Source organism: Saccopteryx leptura, chromosome 3, assembly GCF_036850995.1.
Source record: "Saccopteryx leptura isolate mSacLep1 chromosome 3, mSacLep1_pri_phased_curated, whole genome shotgun sequence".
In the NCBI taxonomy this organism is placed as follows: domain Eukaryota; kingdom Metazoa; phylum Chordata; class Mammalia; order Chiroptera; family Emballonuridae; genus Saccopteryx; species Saccopteryx leptura.
Window position 1 is genome coordinate 330,505,511 of NC_089505.1, and position 24,036 is coordinate 330,529,546.

Genomic DNA, 24,036 nt, shown 5'->3' on the forward strand with positions numbered 1-24,036 from the left:
CTGTTATTTTTTTAATCTTTTAATAACAGCTGCATCAAATATAGTTTACATGCTATACTGTTTACCCATTTATTTTTATTTTTTAATTTTTTAGCACATACATGCACAAGAGAGAGACAGGAAGGGAGAAAGATGAGAAGCATCAACTCATAGTTGCGTCACTTTAGTTGTTCATTGATGGCTTTCTCATATGTGCCTTTAATCGGGGACTCCAGCTGACCTTGGGCTACAAGCCAGAGACCATGGGATCATGTTGATGATCCTGCACGCAAGCTGGTGAACCCACACTCAAGCCTGCAACCTTGTGGTTTCAAACCTAGGCCTCAGCATCCCAGGTTGATGGTCTGTCCACTGCGCCTTCACCAGTCAGGCTGTTTACCCATTTAAAGTGTACAGTTCAATGATTTTTAGTACGCTCACCGAGTCATACAGCCATCATTTCAATCAAATTTAGAATGTTTTTATTGCACCCCCACACATTTTGACCCTGCAACAAAACCTTTTATCTGTTAGCAGTCATCTTTCATTTTCCTTCAACCCCAGGTAACTACTAATTTGTCTCTATAGATTTGCATATTCTGGTTATTGCATATGAATGAAATAAAAATATATTGTTCTTTATAACTGGCTTCTTTCACTTAATGTTTTCAATGTATATTCATGTTATAGCATGTATTAGTATTTCATTCCCTTTTATGACTGAATAATAGTCCATTGAATGGGTATATTATTCAGTGTCTTTTGTGTGTCCAATCATCTGGGTGTGCTATACAAGGTCCATTTTATATGTCCCTTCATCAGTTGATAGACTTTAGGGTTGTTTCCACTTTTTTACTATATATCAGGTCTACCAGAAAGTTCTGTCCGTTTCTATCACAACAAGTTTCGACACATAAGCACATGTTTATTTGGTGCATGTGTGCTTCTCTATTTTTATCACTTAATGTATACATACTGACGTAGCAAATTAACTAAAACAAAGTTGATTCACGTTAGTCTTATGTGTGAAGCGATAGTGTACCCATGGCTACTGATAAAGTTCATTTACGCCACTGTATTTTATACGAATTTTATTTTATTTATTTATTTTTGCATTTTTCTGAAGCTGGAAACGGGGAGAGACAGTCAGACAGACTCCTGCATGTGCCCGACCGGGATCCACCCGGCACGCCCACCATGGGGCGACGCTCTGCCCACCAGGGGGCGATGCTCTGCCCATCCTGGGCGTCGCCATGTTGCCACCAGAGCCACTCTAGCGCCTGAGGCAGAGGCCACAGAGCCATCCCAGCGCCCGGGCCATCTTTGCTCCAATGGAGCCTTGGCTGCGGGAGGGGAAGAGAGAGACAGAGAGGAAGGCGCGGCGGAGGGGTGGAGAAGCAAATGGGCGCTTCTCCTGTGTGCCCTGGCTGGGAATCGAACCCAGGTCCTCCGCACGCTAGGCCAACGCTCTACCGCTGAGCCAACCGGCCAGGGCCTCTACGAATTTTAACAAGGAAGAAATGCTACAGAAGCATGTAGAAATTTACTGAAAGTGTTTGGTGAAGGTACAGTTTCTGATAGGACATGCAGAAGATGGTTCTAAAAATTCAAAACAGGCCCTGGCCAGTTGGCTCAGTGGTAGAGCGTCGGCCTGGCGTGCAGAAGTCCCGGGTTTGATTCCCGGCCAGGGCACACAGGAGGAGCGCCCATCTGCTCCACCCCTCCCCCTCTCCTTCCTCTCTCTCTCTTCCCCTCCCGCAGCCGAGGCTCCATTGGAGCAAAGATGGCCCAGGCGCTGGGGATGACTCCTTGGCCTCTGCCCCAGGCGCTAGAGTGGCTCTGGTCACAACAGAGCGACGCCCCGGAGGGGCAGAGCATCGCCCCCTGGTGGGCAGAGCGTCGCCCCCTGGTGGGCATGCCGGGTGGATCCCGGTCGGGTGCACACAGGAGTCTGTCTGACTGGCTCTCCCCGTTTCCAGCTTCAGAAAAAAAAAAGAAAAAATTCGAAACAGGTGATTTTGACCTTTCTGATAAGCCACGTTCTGGGCGACCATCTTTGATTGATGACGATGTTGTTAAGACCATATTGGAGCAAGATCCTTTTCTGACAACATCGGAGATCGCAGAAAGGTTTAATTAAGCTCAGCAAACCATTTCAGACCATATTTGGAAGATAGGATTGGTGTGGAAATATTCAAGATGGGTGCCACATGTAAGTCAGAAGAATTTGGATGATCGAGTTGTCATATGCACATCTCTGCTTGCTCGGAACAAAATCGAGCCCTTCTTGAACTGGGGGTGAAAAGTGGATTACCTACGAAAACATCGTAAGGGAAAGGGCATATTGTGAACCCGGAAAACCTAACCCTTCCACCTCTAAAGCAAATTTGACTCCGAATAAGAGAATGTTGTGTATATGGTGGGACATTCGAGGACCAATACATTATGAGCTTTTAAAACCGAACGAAAAGGTCAGTTCGGAGAAGTATTGTCAGCAACTGGATAATTTAAAGACAGCAGTCCAAGAAAAGAGGCCGGCGATGTTCAATAGGAAGAACATCATACTGCATCATGATAATGCCAGGCCACATGCTGCTTTGGGGACTTGTCAAAAAATTGCAGAACTAGGCTGGGAAATTCTGTTGCATCCACCATATTCCCTGGACTTAGCACCCTCCGACTATCTCTTGTTTTTGTCCTTACAAAATTTTTTGAAGGGCAAAAATTTCAAAAATGAAGAAGATATAAAACAAGCACTGGTTCAGTTTCTCACATCAAAAGATAAAACATTTTTCAAAAATGAGATATACAAATTGCCCTCACGCTGGCAAGAAATCATTAATAATGCAATTATATTATTTAATAAAGTTTATTGACGGTAAGAAAAATTTGTATTTTGTTTTATTCCGAAAACGGACAGAACTTTCTGGTAGACCAGATATTATAAACCAATCCAGCTACAAACATTTTTTTTAAATTTTGGGGTTTCTTTTTTTAAACATTCTATAATTTATTTTATTAGAGACTAATTGACCGTTTCTTGAGGTTAGGGACTTTTGTATTTTATTTTGGTTTGTAAATAATGTATGGGAGGAATCTTAATGTAGTGAATAAACTCAGAATAATAATATTAGAATATTTGTAGATAAGTTATATTTCTATAACTAGTTTTTGTTACTCTTTATATGTCAGTTTATATTCTAGACCTTGGTTAATTTCTTAACCATTGGTTGTATATACATTAGCTGTTACTGATGCTCCTTTGCAGCTAAGCTGAGTCTTTTTACTTTTCTGACAGTAGTACTGATTCTTATAGTTTATCACTACATATAGTTGATAATATGATTTATAAGTTCTGGGAGAACTATATACCATGCTAAATAGATTATTTTTATTAATATGTGCGGTCATTGAAATGATCAGATTTTGCTCCTTTCCTAATAATGGAATTTAGGTTTTTGGTATCATTTTTTAAATTACTTAATCAAATCTATGATTGACAATATGGCCAAAAAATTCAGTTGTTTTTAAATTGTAATTTTTTATACTGTAGTGTATATTTTTTAAAGTGCTCATACTCAAATAAAAATTACTCAAAATTTCTAGGTATGTTCAAGATCAATAAATTTAGAAAAACCTTCAGATTCTTTGAAGGGAAACATGGCTGCTTTTCTAAAGTAAGTATCTTTCTTTCTTTTTTTCCCCCCTTAACTTTTAACTTAGTCCTATGAAGAAAGCTTCTTTTATTACTTTTTACAATATATTTGAACTCCATGATAGGCAGTAACTAATATATGAGAACCAGTTTAGGTTAAGTTGAGATTAGTGTAGCCTCACAAAATTTATCATTATATTGTGTCACTGACATCACAATTTTAAATAAGGACCAAATGAATTTTTTTTTTTTTTTTTTGAGAGGAGGGAAGACAGAAAAACAGAGCCTGTGGCCTGACCTGTGGTGGCGCAGTGGGATAAAGCGTCGACCTGGAACACTGAGGTCACCGGTTCGAAACCTTGGGCTTGCCCGGTCAAGGCACATATGGGAGTCGAAGCTTCCTGCTCCTCCCCCTTCTCTCTCTCTCTCTGTCTCTCTCACTCCTCTCTCTCTAAAAAAATCAATAAAATATTAAAAAAAAAAAAAAAAAAAGAAAAACAGAGCCTGCATGTACCCTGACTGGGATCCACCCAGCAACCTCCGACTGGGGCAGATGTTCTGCCCATCTTGGGCTGATGCTTGCAACCAAGCTATTTTTAGCACCAAGGTGGAGGCTGCATGGAGCTGGAGCCATCCTCAGCGCCTGGGGCCCGTGCTCTCAAATCAATTGAGCCATGGCTGTGGGAGGATAGAGAGTGAGAGAAAGAAGAAGGGGAAGGGGCAGGGGAAGGGAAGTAGGTGGTTGTATCTCTTCTGTGCCCTGACTGGAAATTGAACCCAGGATGTCCATATGCTGGCTAACACTCTGTCCACTGAGCCACTGGCCAGGGCTGAAATTTTTATTTGTTTAAAAATTTTTATTTATTTATTCATTTTAGAGAGGAGAGGGAGAGAGAGAGAGAGAGGAGAGACAGAGGGGGGGGAAGAGCTGGAAGCATCAACTCCCATATGTGCCTTGACCAGGCAAGCCCAGGGTTTCGAACCGGCGATCTCAGCATTTCCAGGTCGACGCTTTATCCACTGCGCCACCACAGGTCAGGCCAGGGCTGAAATTTTTAATATTTCAAAATATTGTTATACGGTTTATGAAATGGTGATTTGTTAAATGGTTTAATAAAAATTGGATAATATTATTGTTTTTCGCCAAACTAAATAATATACTTTTTGTTTTACCATATTTCTTACTGATCTAGGAATGTGTGTCTGGGGTTGGAAGATCTGCAGTATGTTTTCATGATTTCTTCACATGAGCTTTTCATTACATTGTTGAAAGATGAAGAACGAAAGCTACTTGTTGATCAGATGAGGAAAAGATCCCCTAGAGTAAATCTGTGCATTAAACCTGTGACTTCATTTTATGATATCCCAGGTTAGCTCTCTAGTCTGCTAAAATGTTGGCACACTTTGCCCCTCTGTGTGTCCCTCAGTATATTTGAGGGTGCCCCCTTAATTGTTTTAATTTACATTTATGATGGTAATTAATAAAAGTTCACCTGTATTTCATAATTATATTTCTATTTAAGAAGTTAATTGGAGAATTAGGCCTACCGAGGTTACTGTTGCTGATATGTTCTTGGGAGGTACCAGTAAGAGGTGAGGTAGGATTGGTAGAGTATGCTAAGACCATAAAGAAGTACAGGCTTTCATGCAGTTCAGCCTGTATCACTTTGATACTACCTATTGGCTAAACATTTAGCTTTGGCAGTATTGCATTTTTGCCTTATCTAATTTTCTTCCATTTTTTTCTCTTATTTTATAAATGTAAGAAAATACAGTGCTGTTAATTTAAAGTCATAAATTTCAAAAGTTAATATAGGTGGAAACAATTCAGTTGATTTAACAAAAAGACAAAATTTTAGCTCCTCTGAAGCTCACTAGATTTAAACGTTGCCTGTTCAGTTGTAAAGAAAAAGATTAACATAAAATGCTGGAAATGGATTATTGAAGACTATCTGAAAGCTGAGTTGTAATTTGGGATTTTAATGATCATTTCTTGTTTCTTTGGGAAGGTAATACCTTTTCTTTCTCCTTTTTCTCTTCCTTCAAAAACCACACATTCTAAATATTTATTACTGAAAATTAACATTTATTTTACTTATACATGTTTTTGTTAACACATGTTCAAAAGTAGAAGACTGTCTACATAGCTATTTTTTTCCGTATTTACCATAGTTATTTCCAAGAAATAGTTCTTGATTTTTACCTTTGTTTATATTTTCATCATCTTTATTTATCAAATGCATTTATTAACTATAGACATAATACAAATTGTGATAGGTTTTCTATGAGGATAAAGTTAATGTGTAAATTACATTATATTGATGAGTTAGTTCTCAAGATGAGAGCTGTTTTTGCCATAGAAATAATTATAAATGTACATAATTTCAATAAATTATCATACTTTTAGGATTATATGTACCTTTGAATCAAATCATTATTTAAACAAAAATCTCTTCTTTCTTAGCCTCAGCAAGTGTCAACATTGGCCAGTTGGAGCATCAGCTGATATTGTCAGTGGATCCCTGGAGGATTAGACAGATTTTAATTGAATTACATGGTATGACATCAGAGCGCCAATTCTGGACTGTGTCTAATAAGGTAAGAAACCATCTGTCAAGAACAGATAAAATAGCCTGACCTGTGGTGGTACAGTGTATAAAGCACTGACCTGGACTGCTGAGGTAGCCAGTTCAAAACCTTGGACTTGTCCAGTCAGGCACATAGAAGAAGCAACTACTGCTACGAGTAGACTTCCTACCCCACTTCCGTTTCCTTCCCTCCCTCCCTCCCTTCCTTCTCTCTGTAAAAAACAAAACAGATAAAATTACCCTGTCTTCTGGTATAATTTAATAGAAGAGTTGTTGCTTCACCTTTTGAGAATAAGGTCCTCTTATTTGTCAACAATTTTAGGACCTTCACACAACAATAATTGCACCTTGAATATCAATTGACAAAGAAATAAAAAGTGTCAAAAAGGATACTATGCCTGACCTGTGGTGGCGCAGTGGATAAAGCGTCAACCTGGAAACACTGAGGTTGCCGGTTCAAAACCCTGGCTTGCCTGGTCAAGGCACATATGGGAGTTGATGCTTCCTGCTCCTCCCCCTTCTCTTTCTCTCTCTCTCTCTCTCCCCCCCCCCTAAAAAAAAAAAAAAAAAAAGATACTATTAAGTCTGTAACCTCTAACAATGAGTTTATATTCCACTTATTATTAAAGTATCTACATACACTTTACATTTTGCTATAATTTTATGTATAAGGTATATCATTTATGCAGTCTGTAGCTAATAATCGCTACGTGCTTAATAGAGTATTTTTAGTTTTGTTTTATAATACCTTTTTAGGTCTAAAACCTATAGCTTTGAAACAGTTTATTAAAACTTCTTTATAGATGTTTTTGGCTGTAGATATTAATTTAGAAACACCCAGCTAGGCAGCGCAAATGCCCTCATCCTCTCCGCCACTCCCACAATGCTTGACCGGAGATTCCTCTGACTTGCCTGCCTGCCTGTCATGGCTGACACGGATGCTGCTGTTCTTGTTTTTAACTCTGTAAAACATCCTTCTAAGCCAGATCCTTCTGGGGAGTGCAGCTCAGACTTGAGTCTTTGTGGACGTCAGAATGAAGGCTGTGGGCTTTCTTGGAAGCCAAAACTCAGTGGGTACTTACTTAGTGTTTCCGATGACCACACCATCTCCCTAGGGGATATCAGTGCTGTTGCGAAGGAAGCAGTGGATGCAAAGATCATCTTTACAGGACATAGCAGTATTAGGAGATGTTTCCTGGCATCTGCTTCATGAATCTCTGTTTGGGTTATTTCCTGATGATCAGAAACTTATGATCTGGAATACTTGTTTTAAACAGTACTTCTAGACTGAGCCACTCAGTTGATGCTCACCACTGCTGAAGGAAACTGCCTTTCTTTGAATCCTTATGGTGAGTTTATTCTTGCCACAGAATTAGCTGATAGGACTGTTGTCTTGTGAGAGCTGAGAAATCTGAAACTTAAGTTGCATGCCTTTCAATCACATAAGGATGAAATATTCCAGATTCAGTGGTTGCCTCACAGTGAGACTAGTTTGGGCTTTCAGTGGTATTGATCGCAGACTGAGCATCTGGGAGTTAAGTAAAATTGTAGTGGAACAACCCCTGGAAGGTGCAGAAGATTGGCCGCTGGAGTTGCTGTTTATTCGTGGTGGTCACACTGCCAAAATACCTGATTTCTCCTGGAATCCTAGTGAACCTTCAGTGATCTTTTCTGTGTCAGAAGACAACATCAGACAGGTGTGGCAAATGTCAGAGAACATTTGTAATGATGCAGACCCTGAGGAAGTGTGGATCCAGAAGGACAGGGATCTTAGATACATAGACTTGTGGTTTTAGAGTCCCTTTTTTCCGTCAACCCTGAGATCGATTTAACACTGGTTTTGAGAGACAGGTTTTGTTCAGCTATCCCTCTATAATAGACACCATCAACTATGCTGTTAGCCCAAACTGAGTGTTTTCTAAATATTAACTGGGGACTTAATTTAGCAAAGCCAAAGACTTACATTTAAATTTTATTGAGGAATTTTCTTTCTTTCTTTTTTTTTTTTCTTTTTTCTGAAGCTGGAAACGGGGAGAGACAGTCAGACAGACTCCCGCATGCGCTCGACCGGGATCCACCAGGGGTGACGCTCTGCCCACCAGGGGGCGATGCTCTGCCCCTCCGGGGCATCGCTCTGCTGCGACCAGAGCCACTCCAGCGCCTGGGGCAGAGGCCAAGGAGCCATCCCCAGCGCCCGGGCCATCTTTGCTCCAATGGAGCCTTGGCTGCGGGAGGGGAAGAGAGAGACAGAGAGGAAGGAGGGGGGGGGGTGGAGAAGCAAATAGGCGCTTCTCCTATGTGCCCTGGCCGGGAATCGAACCCGGGTCCCCCGCACGCCAGGCCGACGCTCTAGCTCTACCGCTGAGCCAAACGGCCAGGGCCGAGGAATTTTCTAGTAACAAAGATCTAAAGTAGCCACTGCAAAGGGAATATTATGTGGGCCTACTTTATTTTCCTTCATTGTACTGTGCCTCAACTTTATTTAAATAAAGGCTAGAAGTAAGGAAGGAATAGAGCCAAGTGAGGTGAGGTCTGAGCCATGAAGTGTAAGTGTTGGAAGACGTCGCTGTTGTTCAGGAATCGGGAGATACAGGTCCTGGGAATCCTACTCCAGACCTTCACCCCGACTTCCCAGGCGCACGTTTTCCTCTGCAGACCAGTCTCCTCTGAGTTTCTTGAGTTAAATCAGAGCTACATATTCCTTTCCCCTTACAGTTTTGCCTTATTATTTCTTTCCTTTCTGTGAAATGGATATTCAAAAAAACCTTGGACCACTAAGTTGTAAAGATGTATGTTTTTACCTGACAGGTATGCCATGGGTAGGTTGTCCAGTTAAGTTGAGAAGAGGTCATAGCTTGTATTTGTTTTTAAAATTAAATTAATCTTGGATTTAAAAAAAGAACCCAAATACCCAGCTAATGTTTTATCTGATTCTGAGGTTATCTATTCAAAGTTTCCCTGCATGGAGGTGCAAATGAAAATAGCTTTTAAAACATCATTTTAGCTAGAGATACAAGGGAAATAGCCCATGATACAGGAGAAATTAAGTAATATGGCAGTGCTTCTGTTAACTGTATATTCCTCTTTTGAAAACAGTAGAAAAGCTGTCAGAAATTCATGTGTATTTATGACACTTAAACATTGAGTGAAGTGAAATGGAAAATTGCTATGAACATTAGTGGGCTTCATAAGTGTGGACATTGTCATTACTGTTCATTTTCATAGATAAGTATAGCATAATATTTAAGAGAGGGAATTCTGATACTGTCTGAATTTAAATTCCAGTTTTTTACTTACTAGCTGTATAATCTTAAGTTATTTAACATCTGTCTGCCTCAGTTTTCTCATCTATAAAAGGGAGATAACTACTTCATAGTTTTGTAGTGAGGATTACATAAGTTAATACATATACTCCTTTGTTTTTTTACTTTTTATTTTAATATATTTTCTTCTTTTCCAAGTTAGAGAAGGGGAGATAGACTTCCACATGTGCCCTGACCAGGATCCACCCTGTCTGGGAGAGATGCTCTGCCTCTCTGGGTCCATGTTCGCAACCAGAGTTATTTTTAGCACCTGAGGTGGAAGCCCCACAGAGCCATCCTCAGTGTCTGGGGCTGATGTAGTGGAACCAATCAAGTCATGGCTGTGGGAGAGGGTGAGAGAGAGAGAAGGAGAGAAAAGGGGGGGTGGAGAAGTGGATGGTTGCTTCTCCTGTGTGCTCTGACTAGCAATCAAACCTGGGACATCCATGTGCCAGGCTGATGCTGTTCCACTGAGCCAACTGGCCAGGGCTGTTTTCATTTTTTTTTTTTTTTTGTATCCTTCAGAAAGTTTCAGTCAGTTTAATTATTTATTACTGACTCACTATAGTAAATATGTTCATTTTGATTAGCATTTCATTGTGGATGTCATTTTTTTTTCTTTTTTTAACAATTTATTTTTTAAAGATTCTATTAATTTTAGAGAGAGGGGGAGTGAGAGAGAGAGGGAGCAAGATTCTAGTTGCTTTACTTAAGTTATTCATTGGTTGCTTCTCCTGTGAGCCTTGATGGGGCAAGCTGGGGTTTCGAACTAGCGACCTTAGCCTTCCAGGTTGACAGTCTACATACACACTGCCACCACAGGTCAGGCTGTTTGCTGTCATTTTCTTTTTAAAAAATGACCTCTGGGCCCTGGCCGGTTGGCTCAGCAGTAGAGCGTCGGCCTGGCGTGTGGGGGACCCGGGTTCGATTCCCGGCCAGGGCACATAGGAGAAGCGCCCATTTGCTTCTCCACCCCCCCCTCCTTCCTCTCTGTCTCTCTCTTCCCCTCCCGCAGCCGAGGCTCCATTGGAGCAAAGATGGCCCAGGCGCTGGGGATGGCTCCTTGGCCTCTGCCCCAGGCGCTAGAGTGGCTCTGGTTGCGGCAGAGCGTCGCCCCTGGTGGGCGTGCTGGGTGGATCCCGGTCGGGCGCATGCAGGAGTCTGTCTGACTGTCTTTCCCCGTTTCTAGCTTCAGAAAGATTAAAAAAAAAAAAAAAAAAAAATTAAAAAATGACCTCTGAGCCTGACCAGTTAGTGGTGCAGTAGATAGAGTGTTGGCCTGGGAGGCAGAGGATCCAGGTTCAAACCCCAGGTTCACTGGCTTAAAGCCTAAGGTTGCTGGCTTAAGCAGGGAGTCACTTGGGCTTGGCTGTAGCCCGCTGGTCAAGGCACATATGAGAAAGCAATCAATGAACAACTAAGGTGCTGCACTGAAGAATTGATGCTTCTCATCTCTCTCCCTTCCTGTTTGTCTGTCTGTCTGTCTCTCTCTCTTTCTCTCACTAAAAAAACAAAAAGGCCCCTGAATGATTTTTTAAATGTGATCAAAGACAATTGAAAGACTTTTATCTAGACTTGGCTTTCTCTAATTGTGTATATTTATATATTTTTATTTCTTCTAGTGGGAAGTACCTTCTGTCTATAGTGGTGTTATCCTGGGAATCAAGGACAGTTTAACAAGGGATTTGGTGTACATTCTAATGGCCAAAGGTTTACACTGCAGTACTGTTATGGTGAGTAAAGTGTACATCAATTATTGGTTAAGAATATGCTTTATTAATTTTAGCATGAAAGGCAGAAAACAGAATCTGTTATATTTTCCTGATCTTAAAATGATAATCTGGCCCTGGCTGGTTGGCTCAGTGGTAGAGCGTTGGCCTGGCATGCCGGAGTCCCGGGTTCGATTCCCGGCCAGGGCACACAGGAGAAATGCCCATCTGCTTCTCTACCCCTCCTCCTCTCCTTCCTCTCTGTCTCTCTCTTCCCCTCCCACAGCCAAGGCTCCATTGGAGCAAGGTTGGCCCGGGCGCTGAGGATGGCTCTGTGGCCTCTGCCTCAGATGCTAGAATGGTTCTGGTTGTGGCAGAGCAACGCCCCAGATGGGCAGAGCATCGCCCCCTGGTGGGCATGGCTGCTGGATCCCGGTCGGGTGCATGCGGGAGTTTGTCTGACTGCCTCCCCATTTCCAGCTTCAGAAAAAAGGAGGAAAAAAAAAAGATAATCATATCCCTAAAAGAATACTTGAAAAAGTGTTTTGGTTTTTTTTTCTCCTTTACCCTTGTATCTATACCAAACTATCTATAGGGATACTGGTCTATTCCTTTTTTCAATATTTAGAGAACATGAAAAGTTATTTGTATCCTTTAGGATTCATTTAGTAAAGATTGTGTTCCAGACTATAAAAACAAAACAAAATCCCTTGAAATTATTTTTATAGCTTATTTTACATTAGGAGTTTGCAAATTTGAGACATAAGTGAGATTAAATGATATAAGTGTTCAACTGATAGTAAATTTGTTAGGGAGGTTGAAGATAGTAGTTGGAAGGTGAAAATCCTGTGCTGTACCTGAGGTTTAATAAGTTAGCTAGGTGAAGAGGTTGATGCCATGAAGAAAGCTCAATGATAAAAAATAGGATGGTATACAAGTAGACTAAAAGCAGTATGCAAATACTCATTTGTTATGTGAGGTGAGACAGATGATGAGACTAAATGGGAGCCTGTAAAGACCCCTGTGAGCTTTGGTTAAGGTAGGGTAGTTGGTTTTTCCAGACTGATGTTCTACCAGCTGGAAGTCTTTAAGATTTGAGACATCATAGTTTTAAAAGAAGCAGTTTCCAGCTTTTCAACTTCTCTTTCCTGAAATTGATCTGCCTGAAAATATTTATAGTTCACATATCATATTGTTTCTTCATTATCATTCTATTCCCTTTTTCATAATTGTCCCTTTCCAGCTTACTTAAAAATAGATGGGTAGGGGGAAAAGCCATACTCTAGCTTGATAGTAAGTTTTGAAACCAACTGCTGTAAGACCTCCAGTTTTGTTGACATTGTTGATAGGTTCTCAGAAACTGATTTTAAGTGAAACAACCTGTAATAAAACCAGTTTTATTATAGGCTAATTGTAGATATGAACAAGAGTTAAGGCCCAGGCCGGTTGGCTCAGTGGTAGAGCGTCAGCCCATTATATGGATGTTCTGGGTTCAATACCTGATCAAGGCACACAGGAGAAGCGGCCATCTGCATCTCCACCCCTCCCCTTCTCCTTTCTCTCTCTCTCTCTCTCTCTTTCTCTGCCTCTTCACCTCCTGGAGCCATGGCTTGATTGGTTTGAGCTCATCTGTCTGGGCGCTGAGGATGGCTCTTTGGAGCCTCCACCTTAGGCACTAAAAATAGCTCTGGTTGTGAGCATGGCCCTAGATGGGCAGAGCATCAGCCCCAGATGGGGGTTGCTGGGTGGATCCCACTCAGGGCTCATGTGGGAGTTTGTCACTGTATCTCCCATCCTTACTTGGAAAAGAAAAAAAAAAAGTTAAGTTTTCTTATGGCATACGGTCACAAAATGATAACCAAACTTCTAAATAAAGACCCCAGACACTACTAATATTAAACATTGAAATAAATGTGAGCTATATATACATTTAATAAAGTTAATAAAAGCAAGTAAGACTGGCTTGTTCCAGTTCAGGATCATGGGTGGCCAAAGTCTCCCTCAGCAGCTCAGAGCATAAGGCAGGAACCAGACCTGGACAGGGTGCCCTTCCGTCCCAGGGTGTTCCTCACACCCCCCCTGTGTTTACTGAGCCTGGGACACTGGAGCCTTGCCAGTTTACCTCTCCTGCACATTTTTGAGATAGGAAAGGAAACACAGTACCAGAGAAAACCCACATAGACAGGGGGCAACATGCAGACTCCACACAGATAGTAGCCCCAGCTGGGAGTTATGCTTTTCCCCCTTCAACATTATAATGAAAGGATGTTATTTGAGGACCTACTTTATTTCAAAATAATTTTGGCTATTTTAGGTCCTTTGCTTTTTCATACAAATTTTAGAATCATCTTTTCAGTTTCTTATTAAAAAAAAGGCCTGCTGGAATTTTGATTCAGACCGAAATAAATCTATAAATCAATTTGGGAATAACTGATAGCTGACAATATTGAGTCTTTCAGTCTATGACCACAGTATATCTCTTTATTTATTCATTTATCTCTTCAGCATTTTTTAATTTTCAGCACACAAATATTGCACATATTTTATCGGATTTATTTCTAAATGCCTATATGTTTTAAAATAGAAATAAAGTGTAATTCAATATTCAGAAACTCAGGATTTACATATACTTTAGCATCTTAAACTTTGTAACTCTTTAAACTTGTCTTAGGAAAAGTTAAACTTCTCAACTTAAAAATTTGTACAGGGAAGTGAATACTTTATGTAAATGGTTCTAAGAGGACAATGAGCAAAAACACTTTTGAAGGTAGTGCTCTAAACCAGTGATTCTCAAAGTACAGTCTTTGTGTCAACAGTTTTGGCAACATTTGGGAACTTGTTAGAAATGCAAGTTGTTGGGTCCCATCTTAGATCTATGGAACTGGAATCGGAAACTGAGAACTGCTGTTCTAGATCAATAGTGCCCAAATGAAAATACCATGCAAACTAGATGTATAATTTATACTTTTCTAGTAGTCACATTTTTAGAAGTACAAAAAAGGTGAAATTGATTTTATTAATGTATTTTAACCTAATAGATTTAAACTTGTCATCACAAAATATCAACAATATAAAAATTGATATATTTTGCTTTTTAAAAATATTGTTTTATTGTGCACTTACGTTTTCACTCAAAATCCAGTGAGTGTTTTATACTTACAGCACTTCCCAGTTTGGACTGGTCACAATTCACATGCTCAATAGCCACGCATAGCTAGTGGCTACTATGTTGCACAACAAAGCTCTAGACCAGGGGTCCCCAAACTTTTTACACAGGGGGCCAGTTCACTGTCCCTCAGACCGTTGGAGGGCCGGACTATAAAAAAAACTATGATCAAATCCCTATGCACACTGCATATATCTTATTCTAAAGTAAAAAAACAAAAACAAAACAGGAACAAATACAATATTTAAAATAAAGAACAAGTAAATTTAAATCAACAAACTGACCAGTATTTCAATGGGAACTATGCTCCTCTCACTGACCACCAATGAAAGAGGTGCCCCTTCCAGAAGTGCAGTGGGGGCCGGATAACTGGCCTCGGGGCTGCATGCGGCCCGCGGGCCATAGTTTGGGGATGCCTGCTCTAGACAGTTGTTTATGTGACTGAAAAGTTTATAATAAGGGGCATGTCTTAGGGAACTTTTCTCCTTCCACTCCTAAAATACCATTTACTGGGCTCAGAGAATATTCTGCAATATTCATATACATTTTTCTTCAAAAAAAAAAGAAAGAAAAGACTGCAGAAAGTGTTGTCATTTTTTAAATCATTTAAAAAATTTTTCAGTTAAATTGATATACATTATTATATTAGTTTCAGGTACACACCCCAGTGATTAGACATTGCATAACTAAGTGATCATTCCAATAAATCTTGCACTCATCTGAAACCATACATAAGTTTTAGAATATTAATGACTGCCTACCTTGTGTGGTACTTTACATCACCATGGCTATTCTGTAATCAAATTGTATTTAATCCCTTTGCCTTTTCATCTGTTCTCCCAATACCCCCCCTCCCCCAATCTGGCAACTATCCGAATGTTCCCTGTATGTATGAATCTGTTTCTGCTTTTCTTGTTTATTTATTTGTTGTTTTTAGATTCAGTTGTGGTAAATATGTATTTATTGCCATTTTGCTCATATGTTTGATTTTCTTTTTCCTTCTTAAAGAACCTTTGACATTTTATATAATGCTGGTTTGGTGATGATGAACTCCTTTAGCTTTTTCTTGTCTGGGAAGCTCTTTATCTGTCCTTCGATTCTAAATGACAGCTTTGTTGGGTAGAGTAATCTTGTTAGGTTCTTGCTTTTCATCACCTTGAATATTTCTTGCCACTCCCTTTTGACCTGCAAAGTTTCTGCTAAGAAGTCAGCTGTCAGTCTTATGGGCACTCCCTTGTAGGTTACAAATGGTTTTTCTCTTGCTGCTTTCTTTGTCTTCAGCCTTTTGCATTTTAATTATGATGTGTCTTGGTGTGGGCCTCTTGTTTGGGATTCTGCCCTTCCCAGACATGTATTTCTATTTCCTTCATCAAGTTAGGAACATTTTCTGTCATTTTTTTCCATTTGGTTTTCAATTCTTGCTCTCTTTTTTTTACCTTCTGGCATCCCCATGATGTGATAGTATTCTTGAAGTTATCCTAGAGGCTTCTTACACTATCTCCATTTTTAGGAGGGTTCTTTTTTCTTTTTTCTGTTCTGATTGGGTGTTTTTGCTTCTCAGCTTCATCTGCTCTACTATTGATTCCCTATAAATTATTCTTCATTTTGGTTAGTGTTTCCTTAATTTCTGACTGGTCCTTTTTTATGCTGTTGAAGTTCTCACTATGTTAATTGATCATCCTTATCAGCAGTGGTTTGAACTCTGCATCTAGTAGATTGCTTGTCTCCATTTTGTTTAGTTCTTTTTCTGGAGTTTTGTTCTGTCCTTTCGTTTGAGGCAGGTATTTTTCTCCTCATTTTGGCCACATCGCTGTGTGCACTTCTTTGTATTAGGTGGAGCTGCTAGTCTCCCAGGGTTGGTAGAGTGGTCTAATGTAGTAGTTTTCTGTGGGGTTCGCTGGAACAGCCTTTCCTGTCACCCAAGATGGGCGTCCGAGGTGTGCTCCCCTTGTGGGCTGTGTGTACTTTTCTGTTGTAGTTGAGCTTTGGTGGTTGTTGGCATGTTGTAGGAGGGTTTTACCCACAGGCCGATCACCTACAAGGACTGGCTGTGACTACCAGACTTCGGACCATGGTGGAGGATCAGCTGTGCCCACAGAGCTGGGCTTACTTCAGTGGGGCTCTGGTGCCTGCTGAGGCTGCCCCTTTGGTGTGTTTCTTGTGGAGGTGGTTGGGTGGTGGTGCTTCAGCATGGTCTGAAACTGTCCACAGGGTGTACTGTTTCTAGAGGTGCAGGCTAAGGTCAGCCGCCGCCTGTGTTGTGCCCAGGGCCACCTGGCCTGAGCTACAAAGCCATCTGCACTGGAACCCTGGGCTGGGTTTCTGGTGTTGGGCAGGGACCCCTCACTCATTGGGGGGAACCCCTGCAGCTGAGATCCCTTCAGATTTTTGTCAGCCACATGCGGATGTAGGACCAGCCCATCCATTCCTCTTACCAGTCACCACATGGCTTTTTCTTTAATTCCCTAGTTAAAGAACTTCTGTTCAGGCGGATTTCAGGTGGTTTTCCATGGTGGTGGTTTTGTAGTTCAGTTGTCATTTGGTGTAGTTGTGGAAAGAGGCGAGTTCCACATTTCCCTATATCACCGTCCTGACTGGAAGTGTTATCTCCGTTTTATAAGAGAGAAATTAGAGACTCCAAGATAACTAAATTGTCCAAGGTCACACAGCTAGTAAGTGGCACAGATGGTAGAAAGGACAGAAGCGAACATAGTAGAGAAATCTTTAAGATGTAAAACTAGAATTGATAATTGATTGCTAACTCATTTGCTGTGGAAGGCAGGAGGGAGAAAGGATTGAGGATTATACTGTGGTTTCTCATTTGAGTGTCAAAGAACAGATGGGAGTCCCAACAAGTGATTGCGCAGAGAAAGACATTTTTGAAAGGCACATTATTAGTTCATTTTTACAGGGTTTACTTTGGGCCTACGATTAGACACATGAACCTGAAGGTTGGAGAGTGGTCTGGGCTGGAGATACAGATTTGGGAGTCATCAGAAATCATCTAGGGAGACTGTACAGAGCCTGGGGGTGCAGCATTGGGTCCAAGAAAGAGTGGTGTGATGGGTGTGAGGACCAGGTACACGTAGAGTCATAATAGGGAATGTCTGGAAAAGTTCAGTAAGGTAATTGGAAAGTGTTCAGTAGATTGGACAATTAGAGATCTTTGTTTAATGAGCTGTTTCTTCATTATGATGGGGGATGGAGGGTAGAAGCCACATTGTAGACCTGAAAGGCCTGTGGAGGGAGAGTAATGGGGAAGACTGTTCTGTGGGAAAATTAGGAGATGTGTAGGAAAGGGCTTGCATTGTAGTTGATTTGATTTATTTGATTCATTAGTCAAATGTAGATTAATAGTGTGTGTAAAGATTTTGAAATGTGTAACTTTGTTGAAGAATTTAAGGTCTAATTCTGAATATCTAGGTGGATAGAGATGCATGCTTATCATGGAATTTTACACCTGTATAATATATACACAATATGTATAATTTATGTAAAAACTTTTTTGTTTTCTAATTTATGTAAAACTTGTTTAGTGCTATGGCGTGTATTTTATATTGATTATTGGATGTTTTTAAAAAATATAAAAAGTATTAGAATAAGTCAACAATACAGAGGTGATAAACACTTTAAGAATTTAGCCTCATTCTCTGAGATAAAAGTCAGTCATTTAAATGAATATTTCTCATTGCTCTGTACTCATACGTATTTTTTGACTCAAGGGCTGTTTGTTATTTCTTTTTGTAGGACTTTTCCCATGCTAAACAGCTATTTGCTGCTTGTTTGGAGTTGGTAACAGAGTTCTCACCCAAACTTCGTCAGGTCATGCTGAATGAAATGCTGCTTTTGGATATTTATACACACGAAGCTGGAACGGGGCAATCAGGAGAGAGACCTCCTTCTGATCTTATTAGTAGGGTGCGAGGATATCTGGAAATGAGGCTTCCTGGTAAGACTTTCACAAAGCTACATTTCAGAAATTCATTACTCAAGTAATTGTGAGGAGAGTCTAAAAGAACATTGACTTGACTTTTTTTTACTATATATAAAAAAGTTATTTCTCTCCTGAAACAATTCACATGTGGACTTCACATGAGACCACTGAGGAAAATGTAGGAAACTATTTATTTTCTAAGATTATTATAGCAGAGTACTACAGACAGATAATTTGAAACTACAGAAATTTATTCTCTCATAATTTAAAGACTAGATGTCTGAAATAAAGTTGTCTGTTGGACCATACTCCTTTTGAAGGTTCTATACCTTCAAAAAGAGGCAAGGAAGAATACTTCTTTGCCTCTTCTTAGATCACTCCAGTCTTTGTCTCTCCCTTTTCTTCCTTTTTTTTTTTATTTTTCATTTTTTCTTTATCTTTATATGGCATTCTTGTATGTGTGTGTGTGTCCTTTCTTCTTACAAGGCACCAATCACTGGATTTAGGTTCTGCTCTAATTTAGTATGACCTCACCTTAACTAAGTACATCTGCAAAGACCCTATCTCTAAGTCAGCTCACATTCTGAGGTTTCGGGTAGTGAGGGGACATTACACTACAGAAACTATATTAAGATTTGAAGCTACTCTGTTAAAACAGTCATTGTCCTTAAATGTACATGTTGAAGATTTATTTCCTCGTTACAATCATAGAATGCCCTCAAAATGATTGCCTCTAGGTCAGGAATGCACTTGTGGCCACTTTAGGAACAGACCTCATGTGTCCAAATCTAAAGGTAAATATCTAATATGAAAAGGAGCTTGTCCTATAAATTATCATCTGCATATCTAAATGTTGCTTAGTTAAAGCAGTTTCTTAATTTCACATTTTAATAATAGAGTCTTTAGAACAATTAAATCATACTGTGCACATTTAATGTTGTAAACAGTAAAGTTAAAGTGTGAAGGAAGGTGCTAATAATGTGTCAAAACAAATGGCTGCGGCCCTCTGGGGTCTTTTGAATGCATTTAATTGTTACTGCATTTTGATTTCTAGCAGAAATTACAACATTTTAGCACTCTGTAGATAGAATACCTTGGAGCTCTAATGCTCATTTAATCATAATAATTGATTTAATATGCTGGCACTAACCGTTGACTGACATGCTACTGTGTATATATATGTTCTTTTCTTTTTTAAAGGAGCCTCTTCCTTTATTTTATTTATTTATTTATTTTTGTATTTTTCTGAAGTGAAAAGCAGGGAGGCAGAGAGACAGACTCCCGCATGTGCCCAACTGGCATCCACCCGGCAAGCCCACCAGGGGGCGATGCTCTGCCCATCTCTGGTGTTGCTCCGTTGCAGCCAGAGCCACTCTAGTGCCTGAGGTGGAGGCCATGCAGCCATCCTCAGTGCCCGGGCCAACTTTGCTCCAGTGGAGCCCTGGCTGTAGGAGAGGAAGAGAGAGAATAGAGAAGAAGGAGAGGGGGAAGGGTGGAGAAGCAGATGGGCACTTCTCCTGTGTGCCCTGGCTGGGAATCAAACCTGGGATTTCCATACTCCAGGCTGACGCTCTACCACTGAGCCAACCGGGAAGGTGGCCCTGGGTGGTTGCTCAGTGATTAGAGCGTCAGCCTGGCATATGGACATCCTGGGTTCGATTTCCAGTCAGGGCACACAGGAGAAGTGACCATTGCTTCTTTACCCCTTCCCCCTCTCCTTCTTCTCCCTCTTCCACTCCTGCAGCCAGCTTGATTGGTTCAAGCGTGGCCCCAGGTGCTGAGCATAGCTCAGTTGATCTGCGTATGTTAGGCTCAGGTGCTAAAAATAGCTTGGTACTGGAGCATTGGCCTCACATGGGGGGGGTGTTGCAGGGTGGATCCCGGTTGGGGCACGTGTGGGAGTCTGCCTCACTGTCTCCCCTTATCTCATTTAACAATTAAAAAGATTAAAAATAAATGTAGAAGATTGGGTTTTTGTACATGGATTCTCTAAAATTCAAAAAGAGTTGAAAACCCTAACATTTATTGAGTGCTAACTACATGTCAGGTACCATTCTAAGAGCTTTCGGTGCATAACTCAGTTAGCTCTTATGGCAACTCTGTGAACTAGCTACTTATTTAATTATCCACATTTTATAAATCAAGAAACTGAGGTACAGAGAGGATAAAGAATTTGGCCAGAATCATGTGGTAAGAAACAACTGTGATTTGAATTCATCAGTCCAACTCAAGCTGGATTTAAATAATTATAGTTTATTTGGCGTTTAAATATACTTTCTGGCATTTAAGTGTTTTGGAATTCATATTCACTTTTTCCACCATTTTTTGGTCTGAGACTCACACATAATTGGTCTAAGCTCTGCACATAAGTTGTAAATCCCTAGCTGTTTGTCACATAGCTTGTGCTATGAACATTTAAAAATGAGAAAGAAAAGTACTGTTAGGAGATATAAGAAAACAATTTTTTCCTCACAGGCACAGTTACTTGTCTTTGACTTTGAGCCTCAATTATAGAGTAAGTGACCTTAGTTTAGCATAAACTCCTATCTCTGAGGCTCGTGCAGCCCTGCATTCCGGTACTGCGGTGAAGGTGCAGTTAGTAGGATGATCTTTTCATGGGTCAGAATTGGGGGAGACGTGTAAAGAGGTGTCTTCTGCTACCTGTTTCTCCCCACCATAATTGAGATTTTATTGGTTGTTTTGAGAATAAGTACACAGGCATTTCAGTTTGTACACAGTTTGAATGTACATACCAAAGACCTAAGTCATGTAGTTGTGATTCTTTTTTAAAGTTATTCCAGTGACTTTTACAGCTTAAAATTTGGAGGCTAATTTTTCTTAATAGAGTATCAAGTACCAATATCTTTAATTGTTGATACACTGTTACATCCAAGTCCCACTAATTCACAATTTAATATCAAATACACTTCATAATCAAATTTTCGATCTTTCATAGCACATTAACAGAGGTACTGAGGTAGCTGGACGACCACACCAGAAATATTACAGAGTGTACAGAGTTCTTACAAATTGCCATTTATTATGCTCTGTTTTGTGTGCTATAAAAACCACCTCCATTAATGGAATGTGAAGCTGACACCCAAGACAGTCAGAGCTTCCTATACTTAATATCCTGTTATGTCTGGTTCTCAGAAATAACCAGCAAATGAGTTCGCCTCTAAAAAGAAAGCATTTACACTAAAAAATGGGATGAGGTGGAATTACTTCCTTAAGTATGTTTCTAAAGCTAAAAAACTGGCATTTATAAAATAGTTGTTAAAAATATTCCTTTTGATTGTACAAGAAGGAAGATGGAGCACTTATAAGGTGTGGTATATGATACTAATCAGACTTGGCTTCTTTCTCTCCTGCTTTATCTGAGACTGTTGCCTTGTCTTCAGTTTCTCCATTTTCTAGATTTTCTTTAGTTTCCTGTTTTCTCTTTTCCCTTTCGTTTGCAATTTTTTTGTCTGCCGATTTTTCCTTTACCGCATTTTTTGATGTTTGCACTTTGGCAGGAGCAGGTTTAGCCAGCAGCCTCGCAGATCTCTGGGGCTCCTTCCTCTCCCCTCAGAGGAACTGACTTGCCTCTTGGGCGTCTTGGCAGGAAGGCAGGCACGTGCCAGGTGCCTCTTGCTTGGCGCACTGGGAGCCTTTGGAAGCTGGGCTGCTTGGCTACTCCTGCTTCTTGAGAACGCCTCCTCCCTCCTTTTTGAGGAAAAAAACTTTTCCCTGGTGATATTGGGCAATTTTGAGTAAGTTAGGTGCATACCATCTGTGGAACACAGAGAAGTTCTTGTTTACATGGGTTGAGCTACCTTTTCTGTCAGGAATAAGAAGTGATTTTAACTGACAACAGATCCAGCCTTTCAGTCATAGTAGAAGTAAGACCTACAGATGAAATATTCTAATACCCTCTCTTTTGGGAGAGAGTCTCCCAACTTTTAATACCTTTGTATTAAAAAGTAGCTTTCTGTTGAAACTCGTGTTCTTGTTACGTTCCTTGGAGTTCAACAAAATTGAATGTTAGGCCTCCTGGCTGCCTGTTATAGCATATGACTGTACTTTTTGATAATGAGTAATTGTATTGCAGGTGCTTAAAGGGAAGTTTAATCTCCAAATCACTGCCTCTCAAGCTGTGTCAGTACCCCACTCTCTAGTTCTGGTTCATCTTTAAGAGCCATGGCTATATTACTAATGGGGAGTGCCCGCTAAACAAACGAACACTGGAACCAGTTGCTGTATAACCTTCCATTGGCAGACTGTCCAGCACTCAATGACACGCATGTATTTAGGATACTAATTACACTTTTGTCTTCATTTCTTCTTTAAGAAGATAATTCAAATTATATGTTTTTATTTTGCTGTTTCTATGCTTTTTGTCATTTCCTGTCCTTTTTTGGAATAAGATGAGATACAAACAGATTAAATAGCCACAGGCACAGTCTTTAAAAAGATTGAAAAATATAGTTACCTAAGTTTAATATGTAGTTCTTTCTATTTAAAGTCATAACATTTACTCTGTAGCATTCATTGGGGCTTCTTTATTTTTTATTTTTTATTTTTTGTATTTTTCCGAAGTGAGAAGCGGGGAGCAGCAGCCAGACTCCTGCATGTGCCTGACCGGGATCCACCTGGCATGCCCACCAGGGGGCAATGCTCTGCCCATCTGGGGCATTGCTCCGCTGCAGTCAAAGCCATTGTATCACCTGAGGCGGAGGCCATGGAATCTTCCTTAGCGCGCAGGCCAACTTTGCTCCCATGGAGCTTTGGCTGTGGGAGGGGAAGAGAGAGTCAGAGAGAATAGAGAGAGGAAAGGATGGAGAAGCAGATGGGCGCTTCTTCTGTGTGCCCTGGCTGGGAATCAAACCCGGGACTTCCACATGCCGGGCCGACGCTCTACCGCTGAGCCAACCACCAGGGCCACCTTTTTGCTGCAGTACATTAAAATCTGAATATTCTATACCTTGAATTATAAAAATTCACAGCATATTTAATATTAAGGTTTTTAAAATAATTTTTCAAAGGAAATAATGTCCAAAACAGCTGTTTCTGGTACAGTAATATTTTTTGAAAGTATGAATGACTTGTCTCTTAGGAATATTTTTTACATTTTAATTAGAAAGAATTATTAAACATGCCATAGTAACTCAGATTTGTTACAGTTTTATTATATGATTTAGCTACTTATGTTCTCTAAAAGTATTAAAAGTTTATACCATACCATTTGTACTTAATTTCGTTTGTGTGTTCATTCTCTGCTGCTCATTTGAATGACAGATTTTCACAGCAGAGTGTTGAGCACCTAAATTGTTCTTAACTGCATACTTTTGTTGATTTATAGTGGGGATCATGGCAACCTATCATTGGGAAACCATAAACTTTCTAGAGCAAAGTATGAAATGTTAGTATTTTTCTATTTTTCATCTGGAACTGTTGTTTTTAATATGTTTAACTCAGCCTTGGCTGGGGGCTCAGTGGAGCATCAGCTTGGCGTATGGATATCCCAGGTTCAATTCCTGGTCAAGGCACACAAGGGAAGTGACCATCTGCTTCTCCCTCCTCCCTCTTCCCCCTCTTTTCCTCTTCTCCTCCTGGAGCCAGTGGCTTGATTGGTTTGAGCATTGGCCCCAGCACTGAGGATAGCTTGGTTGATCTGAGCATGTCAGCTTCAGGCACTAAAAATAGTCGGGTTGACTCGAG

General features: G+C 40.4%; 1 protein-coding gene, 1 non-coding gene and 1 pseudogene across 4 annotated transcripts in view; all 3 read left to right on the plus strand.

The window, feature by feature from the left end:
- Positions 1-24,036, plus strand: part of INTS8 (integrator complex subunit 8) — a 70,816-nt gene that overhangs the window by 25,998 nt on the left and 20,782 nt on the right. For all 3 annotated transcript variants that reach the window (XM_066379142.1, XM_066379141.1, XM_066379143.1), the window contains exons 11-15: positions 3,586-3,656; positions 4,828-5,003; positions 6,099-6,232; positions 11,147-11,257; positions 18,147-18,348. In XM_066379142.1, the coding sequence (XP_066235239.1) occupies positions 3,586-3,656; positions 4,828-5,003; positions 6,099-6,232; positions 11,147-11,257; positions 18,147-18,348 (694 nt within the window). The remainder of the gene's footprint in view (positions 1-3,585; positions 3,657-4,827; positions 5,004-6,098; positions 6,233-11,146; positions 11,258-18,146; positions 18,349-24,036) is intronic.
- On the plus strand, positions 7,148-7,996 carry LOC136397501 (histone-binding protein RBBP4 pseudogene; annotated as a pseudogene).
- TRNAA-GGC (transfer RNA alanine (anticodon GGC)) lies at positions 11,368-11,443 on the plus strand. The gene has a single exon. It is a non-coding gene; the product is annotated as a tRNA-Ala (tRNA).